A 24,313-nucleotide genomic window follows, 5' to 3' on the forward strand; every position below is an offset into this window, starting at 1 on the left:
TAGCCCCGCCTCTGCTCACCTCCGCTTACCCCGCGCCAGTGCTGAAGTGTTTCGCCACCAACAACAACAACAATGGCGGATCGCAGAGTTGCTATCGTGCTCCGGACGCTATTGACCATGCTACAGTTGTTTGTGCAACATCTACAGCAATAATGATGAGGCAATAGCCCCGCCTCTCCCCACCTCTGCTGCTCACCCCCTCGTCAAAGTAAACTGCATCCTGAATTCAGATTATTTATCTTTCTCTCGCGAGTGAAGTCTAATCTGACAGGACGGAGACACGCAGCTCTGCCCACCTGCAGCTCCTCCCGCTGCAGCAAAACACACACTTCAAGTCAGATCATCACCCTTAGCTATTTTAATTACCTCTCAAACTCCCTAAACTAGTTATAAATATGTTTATTTTTTACTGTGGCCGGGTCACTCATTACTGGATCAGCTGCTGCATGAGACAGACACTGACGCTGTCCGAAGAGAAGGAGGAAAAAGAGAGGCTCCGTGTATTTTATCATTATATTATATAGAGTCGTTATTCATTTGTTTTAAAGCTCAATAAATAACAAAGAAGACCTTTGACCGGCACTTTTATAATTTTGTCCGGAAGATTTCAACTTTAATAAACGCTGACTGGCGAAAAACTCTGCCCGGTTCCCTCGGCCCCCACCGCGGAGAATAAACAGAAGGGCAACCATGACAACCATGCTTCTTCGCTGCTTTTGTGGAGGAAGTTACAGCGCCACGTAGAGGCTCCTGCATATGTACTGCAGCTTCTCCAGCGGTTGGAGCTAAACGGAGCGGTCTCGTGTGGGCAGACACTATCCGGATAATTATTGCATGTGGACGGAAGCCGTTTGCGATTGCGTTAATCCTATGCGTTTAGCCGTTTTCGTCCTCGTGGGGCCGCAGCCTTATTTAGAGGTTATGATGTTTTTAATTTAGCACCTACATTAGCATATTGATGTTGACATGCTGAGTTACTATCAACAAACAGGCCATGACTCTTCAAACACAAGCTAACGTTAAAAGGAAGAACTAGGATCACATCATATAATAATGACATGATCTCCAACTAAATGATAAACTCAAGCTTTGTTTGATTGGTCTTCCTAAAGTGATACTTCTGTAGGTACTTTTCCACAACCTCCAGTATTCTGTGTAAGGTGTCTATCAGCCAGGTGAACTCCTCCCCAAAATAAACGGGTCACTGTGAGTCAGGCGGCTGCATGGCTGCACAGGTGCTGCAAGGATGAGTTGTTTTCTAGTAACAGGAGATGTAAACCTATTTGCAATCAATATGGAACCGCGTATATTGACCTTAGACGGTCAGACAGGAGGTAATCCAAACTTTGTTTTCTTCAATTTGGTTGAATTTTGCGTCGATGCAGTCACCACCTGTTTCTCTCATGGCGCTGACAAACTTTGCGTCCCCATCGGCCTGAGCTCTCTATCTGCGCTGCTTCTACTGCTATCATGCATTCTGTAAGTAATAATTGCACTTGTTCTAGTTATTTTAATGTTAAAATGTTCTACCATTAAAACCGTGTTAACTCTTTAAGGCTCGTGTATCAGAGGTGCACATTTCGCGGGAAAAATCCGGGAGAAAGCATCATTCTCCTCTACAGCCTCCTCGGTAACCTGTGTAGCACAAGTGGAGCCATTCTGTCCAGACAGCTTCATATTCAGGTAAAATACTTAAGTTACCATACATTTTAAGATATTTTCCATGCACTGGTGATAATAATAATGTGTTGCTCCCTTGTTTAGATTATTTTGGGTGCTTTTGCTGCTGCTATGGATGGTATCGGTTTTATTTCTTGCTGCTTACCTGTACTCCTGTGCTGGAACTCAAAGGCAGGTACGTTAAGAGAAATGCCTAATCTCTACAATAATGCAAACGTTATCATTCCCAGACACTGTTCAGCATTCAAACAGTGGAGTAAGGTAGTACTAATACCCAGGCCCACACCTTTTAGGCAAAACAGTTAGGAGACTTATCAGAGAAACTCTACAGATAACCAAAGACATGAATAGACTGAGTGTTAGAACTGAGTCCAAATGCAAACATCTCCTCTTGTGTCTGTGTTCTTTCTCAGAAAAGAGGATGAGGATCATAAGGGGGCGGAGGAGGCAGCACCTCCTGGCAGTGTGTGTACTGATGGTGGTTGCTGGTGGTTTTCTGAAGTCCAGGGACTCACACCACCCTGTAGACGGGCATCTCAGCGGGAGGAAGCTGCTTCATGCCACCTTCCAAGTAAGAACACACCACCATGCTGGCTAGTTGTAATTGTACAACCCATTGCACAGTGCAACTAACAATCAGTTGTTGTGTGATTGTTTGTTACATTGTGAAACATGGATCCCAGTTTCTCAAATATAATGTAATATTAAATGTCTTGTTTTGTCAGTCCAAAACTCAGATATATTTACTTTATCATGATTTAAACTGACAAAGGCAGCATAACTCTTATTATATATTATAAATATAAATATTATATTTAGGGGACAGGTGGCAGTTTCTTCAATTTTTGCATGGAAGATTACTTTTTTGCAAATCGCAATAAGCAATTATTGCAGCACTAGTGTATTTCCATATACAAATTCTACAGAAAAGGTGGAATCTGGGTGATACAAATCTGCTGAAATGCATTCCTTCTTACACATAAAACCTGTTGAATAGCAATAACAACGTCTTAACTTGATGTTGAGGTCAAATGTACTTATTGTAAGTCGCTTTGGATAAAAGCGTCAGCTAAATGCAATGTAATGTAATGATGAGTAGAGCTTAAAGTATTTGTATACATTATACAAAGCTTATTTATATAGGAACGTCACTGGTGTTGCTGGTGTTACCAGGAAGAAGAGTAACACCAGTGACCATTTGGAGAAAACACTACAATTTTAACATGTGTCAGACCCGTCAGACCACATGGCTTCAGTCAATATCAAAATAGTTTAACTCTTCAATGCAATACATTTTCCATAGACTCTATATAGACATTTTCCCGTTCAAATGTTCACCCCTAGGGCTATGAAATGTGTAACACTAATGACAGACTTAAACGCTGCATGTAAAATTTGAAGATAAAATGACATCTTTAACAAACAAAGTAAGAAGTATCTGACTTACCCTATGTCTTAGTCCACTGCACTGCCTCAAATTATCTCTTGTAACAGGAAGCTCTTCAGAGACAGTACATTATTTCAAAAATAAAAGCGTTTTATGTAGCAGTAACACCAATGACGTAATTGTGGGTGACTGACATTTATTTGATGATATTAATAATAATTTACGTTTTTTTTACCATTTCAGTGTTATATTTAATTTTATATAAATGTTACTGAGATGTATTTATTGAAAAATAAATCGTTTAAAGGTGGGGTAGGTAATTTTGGAGAAACCAGTTAGAGTGCGCTAGAATTTGAAAATACACAGCCGGAAAAAAATCTGCTACTTCCTTACAGAGCCCCTCCTCCAACACACACGAACGCGCACATGACCAATGAGGGCACGAGATAAGTTTGTGCACAGATGGAAGACTGACAGGCAGGTAGGCCATCCAGTTACTTTAGCCGGGCCGGCTAAAATGATTGGTTGTGCTTTTTACAGTACTATGGCTTCCACAGATGACATTTTTGTATGGATTTTTTGTCAAAGCACTCAAGATATTCATTGCTATCGGGATTTTAAGAGCATTTCATGGAATATAACAAAAAGTGTATCTCGAGCCGGTTTTCTCAAACTTACCTACCCCACCTTTCAATGAAAACTATAGGCTCCACTTCCATGTATGATATAAGTGACAAGGCAGTTCCTTGAACTTGGCATTTTAAATAAATTGCAATTTATTAATAAAACACATTTTAATTTTTTTTTATTTAGTACCATTGCAAAGACAATCTCTATTTATTCAACATATATAATGAATGTGAGTATAACTGTAGGTCAACGTCATGTGTTTTGGTGTCTGCAAAAGTAAGTGACAGTATCAATGTTTCAATGTTTATTTATATAGCCCAATATCACAAATGTTACATTTGTCTCAGTGGTCTTCACAGTGTGTACAGAATATCAGTATGACAATACGACACCCTCTGTCCTTAGACCCTCACATCGTACAAGGAAAAACTTCCGAAGAAAACCCACAGTTTAAAGGGAAAAATGGGAGAAACCTCAGGGAGAGCAACAGAGGAGGGATCCCTCTCCCAGGACGGACAGACGTGCAATAGATGCCGTGTGTAAATTGAAAATATAATACATTTGCAACATAGGTACTTCACAGTTTAGGGATTAGGGATGCTCCGATCGCCAATCTTGGGGCCGATCGCGGAATCAGTATCGGACGATCCGATCGAGTGGGTGGGGGCTATGGGGATCTTCCATTTAAAGTGATGTTTAAAATTCACATTTCAAAGTGCTGTGTGACGCTCGGTGTAAACTTCATGCACTGCCAATCACAGAGCTTGAGGACTAATCACGGGGTTTGTCAAGCAAAGCACATGGTGTAGTCCTAAACGATAGCTGAGGATTATGGGTAGTGTAGTGTCTTCGGCAATCCTAAACTCCGAAAAAATGCGGTGCTTCCCTGAGCGTCAAATACCGCCGCCGATGGGAATACATTGCAATCAGTTGAAAGCTCTTTGCGTCCGTTTATGAAGCTGAAGGAGACTCGGCGAGTCACAACTGCACGCCAAAGGACCCTGACCAAGCGTCGCTATTGGACTATCAGGGAGTGAGACTGTGTTGCTCAAATATTTTAACAGTTGTAATGACTGGAAGACTGTACTGAACACATTTGCTAGTGTATTCATTTGACCATTAACCTTTTACTCACGCTCTTCACCACAGCTTATTAAGATCTAAATATCCTTTCCTTATATTGCTTTTTACAAAATAACAACCTAAAACTGTCCCATCAGGACAACACTGAAATCCTGGGTTACATACTTGGCCTGCTGTCTTCTGTCATCGCCTGTACCTCCAGGTTCCCTGCACTCTGTAGAACAGTAAGTGACAGTACACAAGATGTCAGAGTACCTTTCTCTTGCATTCACAAAATTGGTCCCAGTATTAAATCTCTTTCAAACGTTCTCCCTTTAGTACAGAGGGGAGATGTTGACCTGTGCCCACATCTTCTCTGGGTTCCTGTGCTCCCTGGCTAGTGCCCTGTACGCTGCGGCCATACTCCTCTACAGCACTCGGTTTGGGTTTATTTTAAGAGTCATGCCGTGGCTGCTGTCAGCGATATGCTGCATCACCCTGGACCTTCTTGTATCCTCATAAATCAAAGTGTGATTACATACTACTTGCTCACAATCAGTCTGTAGGTTTTCGCATACAAGGAAAACAAATCAAACAACTTTTATTTAAAAGTGAATGAGCACTCAATAATCAACAATATAAAATAGAAGAGACATGTGAAATAACACTATTAAAGAAGTGGTAGGTTTGTGCAGAAATGTGGAAAAAGGTTCCGTTTAGCTCAGGGCTACACTCCAGTTTAACACTCCTGAAAAGGTTTTAACCAGGACATTCGGAACAGCGTTGCAAAAGGTTTCTGGTGGATTCACAATATTTATTCAGCTTTTCCAGGTTCTGATCTTTCTCATGTAATATTTTCAGCAAAAACAGTGATAGACACCATGACTAAAGAAAAAAAGAAACACATTTTAAATAGGACTCCAATAACAACATTACTGCCCAAACTGTTAGATATCTGGGGAATGCATGCACTTCATTTATTTGTAATATATAAATGATGTCTTTAAATGCTTTAATGCTGAATTGTTTGGTTTTTCAACCAGTTGGAATCTGTTGACCTTTAATCTAACATCAGATTCTTGTCATCCACTGGTGGAAGAGAGGAACAACACGGCAGCTTGTACATTTTTCTACAGACAGAGAAAACCTTTTAGGAGGATCAGGCATCCCAACTGAGGATAACGATGTCATGAAGAGACAAAGAAAAGAGCAAGTTCATTCTTCAGCCAGGACTAAAGTATGTTTAACAACAATACAAGACTTCTGAACTGATTGTTTTATATAAACAATGACAATAAGATGTTTTCTACTCATTAATTGTGTGGATGTGCATGAGTCAGTTTTATAATATCAATGCCAGTGCTGTTTTCTAGTTGGAGCATAATTCTCGACAACTTTTTTCAAAGACAAATCCTGTCCAGAGGATGACTGAGATGGGCGGTTATATGGATGTCAGTCTTCATCCTGCAGAAAAAGTAAGTGAATAATCTGGTGTGGAACAGATTGCAAGCTCACTTACATTGTTTTGCACCTCCATCACCGGTCAATTCTTGCATTGGAATACATATTTATTTTTGTTTTGCTGACCTGCCTTCAGAAAGTGACGTTGTCCGAGGTAAAGGACCTGCCTCTCAACATGACGCTGCGAGTGATCGGAGGTGACCGTTTCTACTCCTCAGATACATCCTGTGAGTCTTCCCCGGTCAGCTCTGACCTGGAGGTGGGTTGGAGCCCTGTGTAGCCCTGTTGGTGAGCAGTATGACATCTTCTTTCAAACTTTAAGTTATTCAGTCAGAGCACAGGTCTAAAATAAATGCGTTACATTTAATGCAAAATACAGTAGCCAGCAACTGCACAAGCAAAGTTGAACCCCTTGGATTAAATGTTAAGCCTGTAGTTATCTGAAACTGATATTTCACCCATTATTTGATTTCAGCCAGCAGTGCGACAGTGACTTCAATTTGGTATTTCCTGTTGTCAAAAGGGAAAATCTTGGGGAAAAGTCTCAAATTTTCACTATTCCATATATTATTTACATATTATTTCTGCAATATTTCAGCAATTGTGGATACTGAAAACCTTTATAATCTCAGACCGACCAAGCTTTTAAGTGTAATTCTCATTATGTGCCACTGGGGGGCGGCAATATTTAGTATTGAATGCCTACCGTGACAGCATAAATGAATACAACAGAGTGTTTGACTGCTGTGCAATATCCCCCTTGAGTAAACTTCTGTTATTCATGAATCTGTAATTGTATTGCCTTTTTAGAGATGGGCTTATGTAACGGGTTTCCCTGCAAAGCACAGCACGGAAGTTCATAAAGAGGTTAAAGTCAAAACATTATAATTGACCTACTAAAAGGGTGGAAAAAATACGGTTGTACCTCCAGTGTCTGTAGATAATATACTTTTAGTATGTAAGGGCTGTCCCATTGAGATAAGATAGATGAAATGCCTCATTCATTTTAGAAGTTATATTGAGCAAATGAAACGTCCAGCGCTTGGTCATAAAAAGTAACTGTCAGGAGAGGTCAGGAGTTTGTGTTAATGGACATCAAGCTTCTTGCTTTCACATGTGACTCTGAGGGAAGTAAGCCAGACAGTCATCAGAGGTTCTTTTAAGAAGACAACAGTCAGCATGCTCTTGTTGGATTGATGAGTCAAACTCTTTGGAGACACCCATTTGTGTGAGGGTTTGTGGGTAAAAGTCTGAGGAGAATATTTGTGAGAAGCAGAATCTGTATTTCAATGATGATTTGAAGAAGTGGAAAAAAGTGGCTTTATTCTACAGCGTACAATTTCTGCCCAGAATTAAACATCTTCTACACTGCAAAAAACAGACTTGTTTGAGACCAGCTCCAAACTCCACTGTTTTGAGTTTGAGTTTGCAGGGAGAGTGAAATTACTGGCTGTTCTTTTTCAGGCACTCAAGCCACAAGAGAAACTCCCTTACTGTTCTGCTGTGGAAAACCAAGCTATGGAGGATGTAATTTAATCAGAAACAAAGGCAAATGGTGTCAGCGCAAACAATTGCATCTTGATTCCATTTATGAAACAGGAAAAAGCAAATGACGTGACTGCCCCTTAGTACATGTAAGAGAAGTAAGAGGCCTTTAACAAAGGTTTCAAAATGTAATATGTGGTTATGTTGTATGTGGTAAACAGGGTTCGTACGGGGGCTTGCAATCGTGGTGGTGTTTTCAAGGTTGGGAAAGTGCTTGAATTTTGGGAATGGTGCTTGAAATTGAGATAAAGTGCTTGAAAATGTAAATGCTTTACTTTTACAATAAATTGCTGTCTGACTGAATAGTTCGCTTTTTAGATTAAAAGAAAAGAATTGCTTCGCTTCTACATAAAACAGCTCCGCTGCACCTTCCCGCGCTATGCGCGCGACCTGCAAGTGTTTGTGTTACGTGTGACCTGGGCATTCTGATGAGAGTGATAGATGACTGTGTGCCAGGAGGTTGCAGTTTCAACGAGCGTTGGCTAGCAGAAGACAAATACAAGCCATGGCTAAGACGAGGGTCAAGCCCACGAGTAGCCTCCTGCAAAGTTTGCAAACATAACGATGCGAGAGTCTGCGCTGACGAGCCACATGAAAGGTACGCCGTAGTAGAGCATTTTAGATTAGGCTAACGTTGCATGTTACGTTTGTTTAAGCTAACGTTTGCTAGTTGAATAGCGAACTCGATGAGGGATAATAATAATAGCTTGGTTTCAGTCACGTGACTTCTACGACGCGCGAAATTCAAGTGGAGGTCAGGAAGTGAAAACGCAATCATTCATCAACGCAGGAATCGTGGAGGACACCGACTATGACACTATGTCAAACAATTAAATGAACCTACACGCCGCAGATATCGTGAAAAAAATCACAGCACACATCGGATACGATCCGTATCAGCTGAAAAAGAGCGACTTTTCTCGTGATTTATCAGATTTGCCCGCTGTCGAGGCGATGGATATCACCAGCTACCTCGTCCTTCATACCTCCTACTACACGGCTAGCCAAATGAAAGCGTATAAAAGCCTGGAAGCTTTCACCTACTTCGTGTGTGGATGGGTGAATGACCTCGGCACCAAAAAGGCATTAAACAAATGTCGCCTTGTTTTTGCCCGGGTGAGTTACCTTCTTACCTCTAAGTAGCATTATTAGGAGACATCTAGCTAGCTAACTTTAGCTACATGGACTCATGTAAGGCAGTGTTACGGCTGTCGCCTTGCCTTCAGCATTAACTGGCCTGTGAGTGTTCTGTGTGTATATATAATATATATGTGTATGTGTGTTATGATTACATGTAGGTACTGTGGTTACTGCATCGGCGACGTTGTTTCGTTCCTACCAGAGGTCCAGAGGCATCTTGATGACGCTACTTAAGCTGCAACGTTGTTGACATTCGGGGCGCTGGATCTGTGCTAGGACGCCATGCTACCATACCTCAGAATGTGTGTGTGTTATTGGTGCGTATGTGTGTGTCCTTATGATATTGTTAACAGAGGTTAACTCGGGTGCTTATGGTGTGTGTACTTAGGATATTGATGTGAGTGTATGTGTTTAGCTTAGGATATATTGTGTTTTGGTGACGGCGTTGTACTTGTGCGAAACATCTTACCACTTCTGTCTTAAGTGTCCTGATTCGTGACTGTGATATTCTGTGGCCTTCGTTTTTGTGTACTGTTGTTTATAGACAGCTCAGAGCCTTTGAACAGCCTGCACGTTGTTTATATCACTCTATGTTGAGGTTAATATTAAAAACAACCTCTTTACCAAGACCATCTGGTTATGTGTTGCTTCCCTTTTACCCCGAAACGAGCTGGGGACGTAACAAAACTAGACTAGCTAGCTATGGCTTGATGTTGTTAAATGTATGTTAACTATCAAGTTGTTAACTGGAGCTTCAATTTTGTAGGTCAACCATTCCCAGAGGTCTGGAGAAACACCATTTTAAAAACGTGGATTGTAGCTAAAGAAGATGGAGAGGTTGTTACAGCACACGGTAACTGTATGGCTGGGTAAGTCATAAAATAAATATCCCAACCCAAAGCATATTTGACACAACACTTAAGCTCAGACAAAATTATGCCTGCTATAATATTCATGTTATACCATTACTAGCTTTTACGATCAATCTAGTTATTCTAGTATGTCTCTGTCTATACAGTTTGTCAGAATCCTGCTCACACGTTGGAGCAGTTCTGTTTGCAATCGAAGCAGGTGTGCTGGAGAACAGGGCTTCTGTCTCGTCAACGATGGGGGCACTGTGAAGCTGGACAGGAGACATGCCTACTACATGCCTACTACTACAGAGCGCTGAGCTTCAGTCTGCAATGTTCAAACCAACAGATAAAGCCAGAAATCTAGGTGTAGTCATGGACTCTGACCTGAGTTTCAACAGTCACATTAAAACAATTACTAAATCAGCCTACTATCACCTAAAGAACATATCTAGGATTAAAAGACTAATGTCACAGCAGGATTTGGAAAAACTTGTCCATGCCTTTATCTTCAGTAGACTCGACTACTGCAATGGTGTCTTCACAGGTCTCACTAAAAAATCTATTAGAAAGCTGCAGCTGATTCAGAACGCCGCTGCTCGAGTCCTCACTAACACTAAGAAAGTGGATCACATCACTCCTGTTCTGAAGTCTTTACACTGGCTTCCTGTGTGTCAAAGAATAGATTTCAAAATACTGCTGCTGGTTTATAAAGCACTGAATGGTTTAGGCCCAAAATACATTACTGACCTCCTGCTAAACTATGAACCATCCAGATCTCTCAGGTCTTCAGGGACTGGTCAGCTTTCTGTCCCCAGAGTCAGAACTAAACATGGTAAAGCAGCGTTCAGTTATTATGCTCCAAATATCTGGAACAAACTCCCAGAAACCTGCAGGTCTGCTGCAACTCTCACTACTTTTAAATCCAGGCTGAAGACTTTTCTTTTTGTCGCTGCTTTTATTTGAACTATTCATATCTTAAACTGCACTGTAACTTTTATCCATCTACTTTTTCTTGTAATGTTTAATTGAACTATTTATATTTTAGACTGCACTGTAACTTTTATCAATGTATTTTTTTCTTAATGTTTATTTGATTAGCTTTTCTTTTTTAATGCTTAATGTCTTTTTTTGTAAAGCACTTTGAATTGCCTTGCGTTGAAAAGTGCTCTATAAATAAACTTGCCTTGCCTTGCCTTACTACCATCAAGTACAGGCTCAGCTCCACGTCGTCGTTGACTACAGCGACTTTGTTGTTTGGACTAAAAATGACCTCTTTGTAGAGAGAATTGTGCGTGATGTGGACCTGTGGGACAACATCATTCCCAGAGTTGAGTTTCTTCAGACTATGTGTTCTCCCTGAAGTGTTGGGACAGAAACTTACAAGGGGAAAGGTAAAAGTCATAAAGAGTTGGTGTGCTCATTTTTTTCCACAAGAACATGATAGTGCATAACTATCAGGTGACTAAAAGCCTCCTCTCCCTGTCTGCTGTTCAATTTTTCAGTTGCAAGATAATCAGGAGGGAGAGAAGGCGTGATTACCAGCACCTGTGGTCCGTCCTGGTCCCGGAAGTTGTGGTTCTCTCCTTGTTGCATTATTATTTGCACAGTGGCCGCTCTTTAACCTGCATTACAGCACCTTCATATTCACTGACCACACTCACTAGAGGAAGTAGGGCTGTGTGATATATTGATATTGTAAAAAAGATGTTTACTGAAAAGATTAAATGATACTAAGAAGACTGAACAATACATGGTTTCTTATTTACATTTACAATAACCCTCAATGGCCATACATGGGAGCATCACCAGACCAATTGTCATCTCTAGAATATTGTTGAATGAATTGAGCCTGAATGTAGATGAAAGTTGTATATTGAGTAGGGCTACACAATTTACAACACACAAAAATATGTTTACTGAAAAGACTTGAACACAAGATGTTTGAACACAAAAAGATGTTTACTGAAAAGATTAAATGATACTGAATAATACATGGTTTCTTATTTACAAGACTACAGCTCCATGACTTTACTCCAATGGGATGACAGACACTGACAGATTAGATAAGGCACAGCAAATAACCCCAATCTTGTCAATTAATGCTAGTGCCTCACCTGGTTTTGTTGGCATGTGCTCTATGGGCACAGCCCTGCTTTGCAGAATCTGATATTTTCTTCTGACTAATCCTATGACTCTTTCGACATGAATACGCACATTAGCTATTTTTCTTGTCTCTTCCACCTTGTATGCTGACAGCTGACTTTTCCCCCTGGTGAATGCAGGCATTTAGTGAAGCACAGTAAAATCCCACACTATCGCCAATATGGAACCCACGGTCTGCTAGGACAATATCTCCAGGTAACAGGTTTTTTAGGAGCCCACTCTGTATTGTGATCTGTTTATCACTAACTCTTCCTCTCCAGGCACAAGATATGTAAGTGACATAGCCTTGGGGAGCAACACCAATCAGAAATGTAACAGTATGGTGATGCTTGTAGTTGGACCATGTTTGTGCTCTAGCTAGTAAATTAGAGGGCCTCTCAATAAAAACTTCAAAACAGTCAACAATCACAGCAACTCTATCCAAATGCCTGTCTGAATCCCATTGGCATTGTAGCTTGAAGTACATGTCGCTCTGGCCACTCAATTATAAATGCTGTACTCTCATGAAGTGTGTCAATTAACTAAATTCTAGAAGCAGTGGAGAGAGAGATGTTGAACCTGAAAGACAAATCTTTCAGAGGGAGATTTAGTCTCAGCCTCAGCAAAACTAAAATGAACTGTTCAAATTTGGAGAGCACAGACATAGGGCCACAGGTGATGTAGGGCTCGCACAGTTGAAAAACCTGAAGTGAAACTAAGAAGTTGGGGAGCCCGGTGTAAAACTTTGTCTTCTCTTCGTTGTTCTCAAAGGACTCCTGGTTGAATTTTGTGTCCAGTGCCTTTGATCTCCCAGCTCTGTTGTGTTCCTCCATCCTCTCGATGTCCTCCATCGTTAAATCAGTCTGGCATCCTGCATCTGCATACAATATAGCAGTAGCAAGCATAATTAGTTATTTAAAATAGTCAAATATGAATGTGAATTGTTGTGAAGTTATCTTTTTGACAACCTTTTTACAGACATGCAAGTTCTCTGTTCCAATTATTGCAGATTCTCAAGTTAGTACTCTATTTTCTAAACCAATTCAAAGTTTGCATTGATTTTCTGACAATCACATTTGTAATATTTAATAATAATGCTGGTGGTTAATTTACCTTGTTGGTCATTTAATATCCCACTGGTGTCCTCTGGTTGTGGGCTGTCAGACGGCGGGGGCTGCGTCGGTTCTGGGCTCTCGGTTGTCTGCAGGAGATCCAACAAAGCCTCTGCACATTCTGATTGTCTTTGTTGGTCTTCCTTGAGCTCCATCCTCTGCTCTCGTCGAAGAGATGCCTCTGATCTGGGCTTAATTGTTGTGTGGTAACTATGGGCATAGATATGTCTCATAATTATTTGTGTGAACATACAAATTTGTGTGTAAATATGTGATTTGTAAATGTAAAACACCATTCACAAATGCATTTAAAAGATTTGCAAACTCACAAAAAAATTTGCAAGTGTAAAACGGATCTGCAAATACGCTAAATATTTTCACAAATAAAAAAAAAGATCTGTGAATATCTCTTTAACATTTACAACTTTCGATCAGGCATTTGTGAATCCATTTTGTATTTGTCGACCAAAAATGCGCTTGCGGATCTCAAATCTCTGTTCACGGATCGTATTTTTACACACACGGAATTTTGAGACATATTTTCCGCCGGTCTCTTCTAAAATCTACTCGTGTCACTCGGTTATTTTCGGAAACCACGTGATTGCCCGCTGATGACGACATTTCCGCATGATTTCAAAGTAAGAGCATGATGGTTTGTTTAATGCTCTGTTTTTATATTATAATGAACAGCGGAACGTTAGATGCATTTTTTATCATCATCATCATCATGTTATAGTGACACAGTTAGTTTGTGTTAGTTTATTGGTTCAATACAGCATATATCGAGCACTTTCGTTGATGTTGAAGTACAGGCTCTAGCCTACGCCACTTTCGGGTCCCGGGGGAGCAGCTGGCAGCGGAGCAGCCCAGATAAAACTCTTTCTTCATTGTTTGTTGTGTATTCAGTCAAGCGGGTCGAAGTTACAAAGCACTTCACATCTTATTAATCGGCCTAATTTTACTTTACCAGTGCAGTAATAAAGTAATCTTTAGAAAAGCACCGTATTTAGGTTAGCCTTCATAGTAAGGCTACATTAAATGTTATAATATTCATTGTGTCCTTTCTACTGTATATGCATATATTCCTGTCTATTGCTTTCATTTGTATTTAATGTTATTGTGTTTATACTTGTTTCCACACATTTCACAATTTGGGATGAATGAAGTATCTATCTATATATGATATAGAAGCGTCTCGCTGCTCATTATTTGACCTTAAGGGATATAGGCCTACACTGTGGCCCTAAAGCAACTGCTCCATTATCTGTATCAAATGCAGACCTTGATGCCACCAAATGTCACAATAAAAATAGAAAGTACTACAAATAAACTGGAATTCATTTACATCTTAAATTATGAATATATATACACAAAAAAAGGTTTACAAATATCCAACCTTCAAATTGCTTTTTTAAATCAACACTGCTCTGCACACTTGCTAAAGAACATTTGTGTGGAAATCTCAATTCATTTGTAGGGCTGCGTGAGTATGGCCAAAAGGAGTAAATCTCACTGTAAACTATTTAATCATCACCAAATTCTGTGTTATTATGACCGATCATAACTCAGCTTTATGCAGACATACATTTAGCATGGTGTACAGGGCCGGTTCTTGGCATAGGTGACATAGGCGGTCGCCTATGGCGACATTTTGAATGTTTGCGCTCATCCTAATGTTCGGCATTGATGTAACAACATTCATAATTAAGTCAAGGTAACACCCTTTTCACCCCGGTTACACTTTTCATTTGCCCTGTACGATGGATGCTGTAAGTGATGAAAGTGGGGGGTGTTGGCTTATCTGGCACCCGCAGCTCACAGCCAAAGTGGGCGTGGGATCGAGCGAGAGAGATAAATTCAATTTATGTAAACAAATATTTCCAAGGCACTCTTTTATAATTATTGGGGTAAACAGGTTTGAAATCATTTCAATGTATACTATAGGACAGTAACCAAAAATATCGTTTAAAACTTGAGAGATACACATACATGTTAACTAGGTAAAATAAAATATGAATGAACAACAAAAATAAAACAAGTTGCATTTATTTGCTATTGACTATGGTAGATTATTGGTTATGTTCACATATTTGGTTATTAAAATGTAAACCAATCTTTTTCATATGGGTGTTTTACGGCCCGTCCACACAGCGGCGTGCGTTGCAAGCTTCACCATTCACTTTGAATGGGGTAACGTCACTTTGCTGGCGTGGCTCGCTGCAAAAGTTGAGCAATGTTCAAGTTTTGAAGCCACGGCAGAAGCGTTAGCCAATCGAATCATATGACAGTACAAGCTCTAGCCAATCCAACCGCTGCTTGTATGTCAGGGGCGGGAGATTCATGTGATTGGTTGTTGGTTGAGTTTCAGACACGCCCGCCGGGAAGCTTCAACGCACGCCGCTGTGTGGACGGCCGTTAGAGTTGTACCCCCTAGATCAGGTCTCTAGTAATGTGTGCTCTAAGTGCACCAGATTGAAGCATGTTACTTTAAATGTTCAAACATTTCTTCCCGGTGGGGCATACCCCGGACCCCCCTAGAGGATGTGATGTCCTCACCCCAATTAAAACATGTTCATATAATACTGAATACATTTGAAGCCTTTTTGATGTATATAACCAACATGTCAATACGTTTCTGTTTTTGTAGTGCATTGGTCTTTTGTAGAGATTTTTCATTTATTCTTTATATATTCTATTGTGTATTCCTTGGATACTTTTATTTGTTCTACTGAACGATTTTCTGGCAAGGGGGGGCGCCAGCTAAAATCTCGCCTAGGGCAGCAAATTGGTTAGAACCGGCCCTGATGGTGTAGGAAACGGGCTCCGTGTTACAAGACGGGTCGGGGGTTTGGCAGTACCACTGCAGACTCTCTGCACACACACACACACACACACCGCTGCAGATTCTCTGCACGAAGGAGCCACGGTGCTGCAGCTCCTGATCGGAGCAGAGACACACGTTCACTAAGCGGAACAACTATATCCTGTCACAGAGATCTGCTATTTTAAATTTTGAAGTCAACACATATCGACCCTAAATAAAGTCTATATTAAGAACGAGAGATGTTTTGACATTATGGCTTAAACAAATGACAAATGAGCGAGGGTGATGACGTCAGAGCATCGTCCTATGTGCCGGGGCTGAGCCCCGGACAGCCCCGGCCCAATTCAACCCCTGGTTAGAGGCCCTATTTTATCAGTATGTCTGGACTGCACAGACAGGTCAAATACATTAGAACAGAATTGTCCCCATTTTGTCTTTAATAGTTGAAATTAAGTCACCGAATGCAAGTAGTCGCCTTAGCTTATTTATTTGTTATGAGATGTGAATTACTGTTCAATTTAGTTAATGTAATAATCATTTGGTTTCTTTTACATTAAAAAAAAAAAGGTCTTGTGTTTTTGTTCGGGGGGAGGCCCTTTTTCCAGTTTAGAGCAATAGCCCCTCCGCCTGCCTGCCTGCCTGCCTGCCTGCCTGCCTGCCCGCCCTACTAGTTGTTTTGTTTGGAAAGGTTTTGTCATTCTATTGCTCTTTACCGGCACCTGCAGAGCACAGGACTTTACATTGTACTTACAATTTTACATTGTAACTTAGCCTGTACTTCAACATCAATGCATGTGCTCGATATATGCTGTATTGAACCAATAAACTAACACAAACTAACTGTATCACTATAACATGATGATGATGATGATGATGATGGTGATAAAAAATGCATCTAACGTTCCGCTGTTCATTATAATATAAAAACAGAGCATTAAACAAACCATCATGCTCTTACTTTGAAATCATGCGGAAATGTCGTCATCAGCGGGCAATCACGTGGTTTCCGAAAATAACCGAGTGACACGAGTAGATTTTAGAAGAGACCGGAGGAAAATATGTCTCAAAATTCCGTGTGTGTAAAAAGACGATCCACGAGCAGAGATTTGAGATCCGCAAGCGCATTTTTGGTCGACAAATACAAAATGGATTCACAAATGCCTGATCGAAAGTTGTAAATGTTAAAGAGATATTCACAGATTTTTTTTTTTTTTTTGTGAAAATATTTTGCGTATTTGCAGATCCGTTTTACACTTGCACATTTTTTGGTGAGTTTGCAAATCTTTTAAATGCATTTGTGGATGGTGTTTTACATTTACAAATCACATATTTACACACAAATTATTTTTATGTTCACACAAATAATGAGACATATCTATGCCCATAGGTAACCGAGGCTAACAGTGGGAGCCCAGTCTACCGACTCAACGTCACCCAAAGCGCTAGGGCACCCTAAAAAGTCCCATCAAAGTCCATATTAGACTACAGGTAACTTAAACATGATCAGTATTACTAAGTAAATAAGCATTTAACCACAACCCAATAATACATAAACAAAGCCACAAAATCCAAGTTAGCTAATACCTCTGAAGTGGTCGCTGCAGACACTGCATTAGACGACTCTGCTGCTCCCGACCGCAGATGTAGGTTTGAAAGCCATTTTTTCCGAGCTTCTTAAATTGCTCAGCTTTATGGACGACAACCTTCGGCACTCGGTAAAATCTTGTTTTTCTCTTGGCCGGATCGATTGAAAAAACCGTAAACTACACAACACACCGGCATTTTCGCAGCTAGATCCTCTGTGGAAAATTACTTCCTGACCTCCAATGGAATTTCGCGCCAAAGGAACGCAGCGGTGTGACGTCAAGTGAAATCAAGCTATTGCAGGGATAAACGAGCCGTTTTTTTGTTTTTTTTTTGCGGAGGGATCTAGATCGGCTTGATGGCACATTACGCAATGTGCACATTATCCCGCTTATTACACGGCCACATTCTCAACAAAGTAACGACATGAGTCCCAATATTAATTGAAATGCTTTTATGGATTTAGAAAATGATTTTATTGATTTAAAAAATAGTTGTATGTATTGAATTAAATTGACATGCATCCGCTAAGAAAAGTAGTCCGTTGTTACTGTTTGAACTAACGTAGCAACGACGGGAACTGCTTCGATAGTGTTTTTGAGGAGCTTTTTGATTACAGATTTGAAAACATCGTTGCTTGCTTTAAAAGTAGCACAATTCATTATGTCAAACCTTGGAAAGTATCTAGATATCCCTGCCCCGATGCCAAAGTAACTGGCAACTGAATATGTGTCGCCATTTGATGTCTATGTCTGGACCGCTGTGTAAAAAGGAGGGTTTCTGCCCCATTACTTCTCTTCTTAAGAATAAAACACGGAGGACGGAGATCTCTTTTGCTCCCCCTCTTCTGACAGCCCAGCAGCTGATCTCAAAGCAAGCTCCCCTCTCCTGCAGGGGGGCGTGGTCAGCTGCCGCTCACAGAATCAGCCCCCTGCAAAAACAGCGCTGGAAAGAGCAAATGGAGCGAAATGAGGCATGGCTAAAATGCAGGATCTTTTTGGTCTATATAGTCTTCTATATTTTTTTATATAAAAAATATATATTTATATACTTTATATAGGTCGATAAAGTAGCCCCTTTTCTTTTAAATAGTTTTTATAGGTGTTGCTATCTGTTTTGTGTTGCGTGGTTCTACAAGCAAGTCAATGCATGGGTGGTATCAGAGAGTTACACGGGTCTGTAAATGCAATGAAAACAATTGGCCACAGCAAATCATTTATATTAAACATGTAATTTTTACTTTTGAATACTTCAGTACAAAGGATGTATTGAATAATTTAAGTGATATATGTGTACACATATAAATCATTAGTCAAAACAGGGCTACATTTGATTTAATTAAAAGGTATAATATGTGGTAAACTGAAGAGCCGAGCCAAACGGCTCACCGTTTGGCTCGGCTCTTCTTGGTGAGCCGTTTGGCTCGGCTCTTCTTGGTGAGCCGAGCCGTTTGGCGTTTATATTAAACATGTAATTTTTACTTTTGAATACTTCAGTACAAAGGATGTATTGAATAATTTAAGTGATATATGTGTACACATATAAATCATTAGTCAAAACAGGGCTACATTTGATTTAATTAAAAGGTATAATATGTGGTAAACTGAAGAGCCGAGCCAAACGGCTCACCAAGAAGAGCCGAGCCAAACGGTGAGCCGAGCCGTTTGGCTCGGCTCTTCTTGGTGAGCCGAGCCGTTTGGCTCGGCTCTTCTTGGTGAGCCGAGCCGTTTGGCTCGGCTCTTCTTGGTGAGCCGAGCCGTTTGGCTCGGCTCTTCTTGGTGAGCCGAGCCAGGCTGGGCCGGGCTCATTGTTATATTGCTTCAGTTTATAATCCTAACATTCATTTTTCAATGAATGCCTTAAGGACTTAAAAACGTGGATGACCTTAAACTTAAGGTCCGGCTCACCAAGAAGAGCCGGAATTCCCATCACTAGTGTTCAGAGGATGAAGCACTCACGGCATTTCGTGTTATATTCACGAAATATAATCTATTGATTCGACACAGAGCGATTTTGAAAGCAATGTATTTCTACTGGTAGTATGTTTCGTACCTAAACCAAATGTAACTTGCTCTATCGAAATCAGTCACATTGACCCGAAGACACATTTTCGTTTGTATTACTGGTCTGGGGGAAGCTCGCGAGTGTGTTTGTGTACCGGGGAAACACTCACAAGAAACACCGGCTGTTGTTATGCCTGCTGTGATGTTACATTAGTCCGTTCTCTTCTTGTAATTATGCCGAAGCTTCAAAGTTGTATTTATCATCTGAATTTGCCGAAACAAGTTTAATATTCTGAAAGCCAATACTTTGTTTATTTGAAAACGGATGAAAACAAACTGTCTTTTATATAAAATTGAAGTATTATACAAGTAAAACTACATTTTGCTTTAATCCCATGTAATTGTATAATGAACACAGTCTTCCTTTGAAGATGTATAAGTCAGGTGTCTTGAGTAGTCAACATTACCTACAAATCATTGGACACATTTGTAAATATTATTTTCCACTTGTTACCATTGTGAGTCTATTTTTATGCAGCTCTGCGTGATTTTGTGGCTACAATTCAGACTAATACACTACTAGAGGTGGAATAAGTACTCAGACCTTGTACTTGAGTAAAAGTACAAGTACTCAGATCTTGTAGTGAAATTATAAGTACTCAGATCTTGTACCAGAGTGTAGGAATACTCTGTCACAGTAAAAGTTCTGCATTCAAAATGTTCCTCAAGTAAAAGTAGAAAAGTATTCTCATCAAAATATAGTGAAAGTAGCGACAGTAAAAGTAGTCGTTGTGCAGATTGGTCCATGTCAGAATAATATATATGATATGTTTTATAATGATTGATCATTAAAGTGTTCTCAAAGCTGGTGACGGTGCAGCTAGTTTGAATGACTTTGTATACTGCAGGGTAGCTGGTGAATTTACTCCAGGTGGAACTAAAGTCTGATTTAACACTTGATTAGATTTCACATCATTCATCCACATCTGTGAAGTAACTAAAGGGATTAAATACATGTAGTGGAGGAAAAGTACACCATTTACCTCTGACTTATGTTTACTGCCAACCTAAAAGTACCTCAGAAATAGTAATCAATAATGTATTGAAAAGTTATGTGGCTGATTGTTTTATATTGGCTCAGACAGATTATATGGGAGGCCCAGTCTACGTACAGGTCACTCCTTTTGAAATATTAAACTTAGGTTTAATTTTCTTGAATTTTTCATCCTCATGTAGAAGGCTATCTGATTTAATGTGAGGTAGGGAAATAATCATTTGAGTATGTGTATATAAATATGTAATTTACAACAGCTGTAAGCTGCTTGAAAAGCTGGAAAATGCACCTTGAAAATGCTTAAAGTGCTTGAATTTGACTTTGGAAAAGGTGTAAGAACCCTGGGTAGAGTGTACAGCTATATCTGGCTGTGTGAAAACTCCTCCTCTGTACCTTAATCTAATCTAAACTCTCAATGGTTGGTGGAGGTTTGTTTCCCGGAAAATGTCAGGAGCTTCTAAATATTCAATGTTTTGGGTGCAGCTCACATTAGTCTACGAGGCTATAATACACAATCTGTAAACTCCTGATATTATCTGATGATCTTTTCTGATCAACACATCACCAGTCTGAGGTTTTTCTAAACAAAGACAGCATTCATAGATTGACCCCTCCCTTTCTGGCAGGTTTTCCACTTGCTGGTTATTATTAACAGAAGCTGTTTACTTGGTGATTTAATGGAAAGTTGGTTTCCACAGTGTCTAATGTGTAATCTCCAACACAAAATATACAGATGAGTTCCAGCCTGCGCTTTGAAAACTGTCGCTTTGTATTTGGTTGTCAAACTTTTCCACTACATAAAACGCAGAGGTCACCCAACTGTAAAAAAGTCAGTCGGGGAAAGAAAGAAACGGATCATAGTGCTAGGGAACAATTTCAGATGTGTATACAGAATACATGAATAAAAAAGTTGTCTGCTTCTCGTGAAGTCACCATAATTGCGGATCATGATAAAAACCACACAAGGTTTTGCAGTGTGTTTCTTGCATACAGCGAGCAGTCAGACTTCACTGCACCCAACAGCGTGAATTGTCTATTGTGCCCTTTGTTTTCTTACACATTTCTGCTGAGCGCCAGTTTTTCGTGGAGGTGAGGGGAGGGGGTGTAAGCAAGGGTAAGAATTATTTGAGATTTGCTTTGTGGCCCAATTGTTCTCCTGTAAAGGATATTTGATTAAAGACCAGCACTGGGTTGGGCCTGTCTGCCTAGGAAGTAGTGTAAAATAGTTGCTTGTCTATAGGGGGCCAGTGTTACCCTCGCTGCTATTTTGGGAGATGTTTATGGTCTCCTGTGTGATGCCTGCTGGCCAGGATCTAACTGTGTGTGAGCAAGTCTAGGCATTTTGCATTCTTGACATTTTACTGATGCTCTTACACAACATGAGTCATAAAAAAGGACCTCGGACATTACAAATAACCAGTATTAAATAGGATAAGGATCAGGGTCTGAAGTAACCACAAGTATTTCTGTATTCCAGAAATGATAAGGCAAGACAAAGAAGTGCTAAATGGACTGTATTCGCTGCTCGCATGTAGTTTAGATGGTGTGAGCACACTGTAACCATGAGACATTATCTGTCACCCAAAAAAATACCAATGTTGAGGCCCCAAGGGGATAGTTTGGATTTATGGGTGTATTGAGGTAACTATCCATAGTATGTTTATTACCTATAATAGATGGTCTACATACTCTCAGTTTAAAGGATCAGACGGGAGGGCAGGCGAAAAATAAAATCGATATGCTGATGTCGATGGGTGCAGCAGACAAAGGTATTATAGCCATAATTTAAAGAAAAAGAAAAGTCCCATCGAAAAAAAACACAACATAATAAGCCATATTTAGAATATTATCCAGCTTTAATACTTGCTGTAAGATTGCCTTTATGATCAAAGATATGACAAAAATATGAATATTGTGTTTCTGTCAGTAGTGTCTGGTAGCTTTGGAAAGAGTCTGATAGCTAATCAAATAGAAACCGACCGATCCATTTATGGATGTCTTTACAGTACAATATTTTTTTATTGTATCCTAAGACATAACAGAATAAATGAATAGCTACAGGGATGGTTAATAAGCTACTAAGGTATGATGAGTGTTATCTAAGCATTGTAAACTATTAAGCATTTTGATGTGTCATAGTCTTGAATTCTCCATCATAATATCTTGACTGTTCTGTATTTTTCAGTGGGATTTTGAAGAGGCAAATGCCCCGTGGAGAGAACCAACAGCAAATCAACGGGAGGGAGAAGAGTTTCCGACTCAAAGGCCAACAAACCCCAAACCCTTCTGCACCTGTGCCATGTTTGGATTCCCACAGAAATCCCTGTCTTCTAGAAAAGAGAATGAGATGCAGCTTTGACAGAAAAACAAACAAATGTCATTATCAATTACTAATGTGATACACACCTGGTGCATTTATTTGAGGGGAAATAAAAAGATAAAACACTAACCTGTTATCTGTCTTGTTTTACTGGGATTACTGGGATGTGTGTGATGCAATAAACAGTATATTTCTCGTCAGCTCGACTGGCCAGTGTTGATCCAATGACAATTAAAATTGCAGATCATATTATGGTTAGTGATTTTGTATTGTGCAGTTTGTCTCTTAAATAGAAATGTACCTTAACTAAAGCTTGTGGCTTAACTAAGTCAAAGCTCTGTCTTGACTATATTCACAAAGCCTTCTGAGAACTGAGAGAAGTCTTTCCCTAATAAAACAATATTGCGACCCTGCTGCCATGCAGGGTTATGGGGTCATATCCTGTATTTTGCTAGTCGCCCCAGGTTATCAGGGCTGGACTGGGAAAAGGCCCCTCTGAGCAGATAGGCACCAGACTAGACGGCCATGACTCCCCCGTCCTCTCCATCATCCCTCAGAGCTCCATTTGCCTGCTCCCAGTCTTTAGACCACGATGCTGGAGAAACAGACCAGGCCATTTTTAACTGAAGGGACTTCCTAAAACTGATAACGGAACAATACACAGATTAGAGCAAAGTTATGGAGCACATTTGACTCCTCCCTGTTACATTTCCCTAAGTGATATGCCTGTCCGAGACAAATTACTGGGAAACAACTAGTTGAACAGCAATTGCTGATATCAGCTGTAGAAATGAATGTCATTCAACACCTTGTTCGGTGTGTAAATATGACATGATGGGTCGGGCTGGGAGATAATTCAATAATATTGTTTACTTATGTTTATATATGGGTTATCCATGTCAAGATGATAACATATCATTGTTCTATCTGTTGTAAATTATTAGGTTACATTTTAAGGAGGTCTTTTTTTGTGCATTAGTTTCTGCAAATCAGGTCTCATGTAACAATGTAAAAAATACATGCTTTGAACATTTGTATAATTATTTCACATGTGGTTTTATATACAATAATGTCAGGAAGTCCCTATTAATAATGTGATGTTAACCACACCCTTACTGCCAGTGGACATTTGACCTCCTAAATTCATTCAGTGCTTAGTACATATTTATTTTTGAATTTGAATTTGGGATGTGATTAATCAACCCACATAGAAATGCCTTGGGTGCTTCCTGCTGCATAGGCTAGTAGTGTTGCTAATGCATAGGAATGTATCCCATGTGTGCAGCTTAGTTAAGAAGCCTGACATCTGAAATTCAGAATAAGATCAATGATTACTCACATAGTGGCTGTTTAACTGGAACTCAGATTGCAAAATATGTTTCCTCAACTTCACTGGGATCAATCATTTTGTAAAAGTTTAATCTTTTTGGTTAAAAACTTAAGCTATTAACCTGCATGTAAATGGACCTTAAAAAATGTCTTATCTGTATATCCAACAGATTCAATCAACTAAAA

The 24,313-nt window shown here is 39.9% G+C and overlaps 1 protein-coding gene and 1 long non-coding RNA gene across 6 annotated transcripts; one reads left to right on the top strand and one right to left on the bottom strand.

Moving 5' to 3' along the window:
- Nucleotides 1-456: 456 nt before the first annotated feature.
- tmem44 (transmembrane protein 44) lies at nucleotides 457-22,927 on the top strand. Of its 5 annotated transcripts, none has more exons than XM_034080491.2 (10): nucleotides 458-1,479; nucleotides 1,557-1,683; nucleotides 1,765-1,855; nucleotides 2,094-2,251; nucleotides 4,918-5,004; nucleotides 5,099-5,269; nucleotides 5,835-5,996; nucleotides 6,166-6,234; nucleotides 6,357-6,479; nucleotides 22,664-22,927. In XM_034080491.2, the coding sequence occupies exons 1-10, from the start codon at nucleotides 1,247-1,249 to the stop codon at nucleotides 22,835-22,837; spliced, it is 1,395 nt and encodes a 464-aa protein (XP_033936382.1). In that variant the 5' UTR covers nucleotides 458-1,246; the 3' UTR covers nucleotides 22,838-22,927. The 5 variants fall into 5 exon arrangements, with proteins under 5 accessions (XP_033936387.1, XP_033936382.1, XP_033936386.1 ...); XM_034080495.2 differs by having other exon boundaries at nucleotides 6,357-6,447; nucleotides 22,664-22,757; XM_034080493.2 differs by having other exon boundaries at nucleotides 6,357-6,508; nucleotides 22,664-22,751.
- On the bottom strand, nucleotides 11,632-13,702 carry LOC139433706 (uncharacterized). Its single transcript, XR_011643094.1, has 3 exons — nucleotides 13,343-13,702; nucleotides 13,015-13,223; nucleotides 11,632-12,778 (listed from the first exon to the last, which is right to left on the bottom strand). It is a non-coding gene; the product is annotated as an uncharacterized lncRNA (long non-coding RNA).
- Nucleotides 22,928-24,313: the final 1,386 nt, after the last annotated feature.

The sequence above is a fragment of the Pseudochaenichthys georgianus genome, chromosome 4 (assembly GCF_902827115.2).
Source record: "Pseudochaenichthys georgianus chromosome 4, fPseGeo1.2, whole genome shotgun sequence".
In the NCBI taxonomy this organism is placed as follows: domain Eukaryota; kingdom Metazoa; phylum Chordata; class Actinopteri; order Perciformes; family Channichthyidae; genus Pseudochaenichthys; species Pseudochaenichthys georgianus.

Excerpts from the sequence above, each read along its gene's own strand:
- tmem44 (XM_034080491.2), top strand. The coding sequence starts at position 1,247 with ATGAGTTGTTTTCTAGTAACAGGAGATGTAAACCTATTTGCAATCAAT. Across the intron at positions 1,480-1,556 it reads CTACTGCTATCATGCATTCT|GCTCGTGTATCAGAGGTGCA; the intron begins GTAAGTAATAAT and ends TAACTCTTTAAG. Across the intron at positions 6,480-22,663 it reads CGGTCAGCTCTGACCTGGAG|TGGGATTTTGAAGAGGCAAA; the intron begins GTGGGTTGGAGC and ends TGTATTTTTCAG.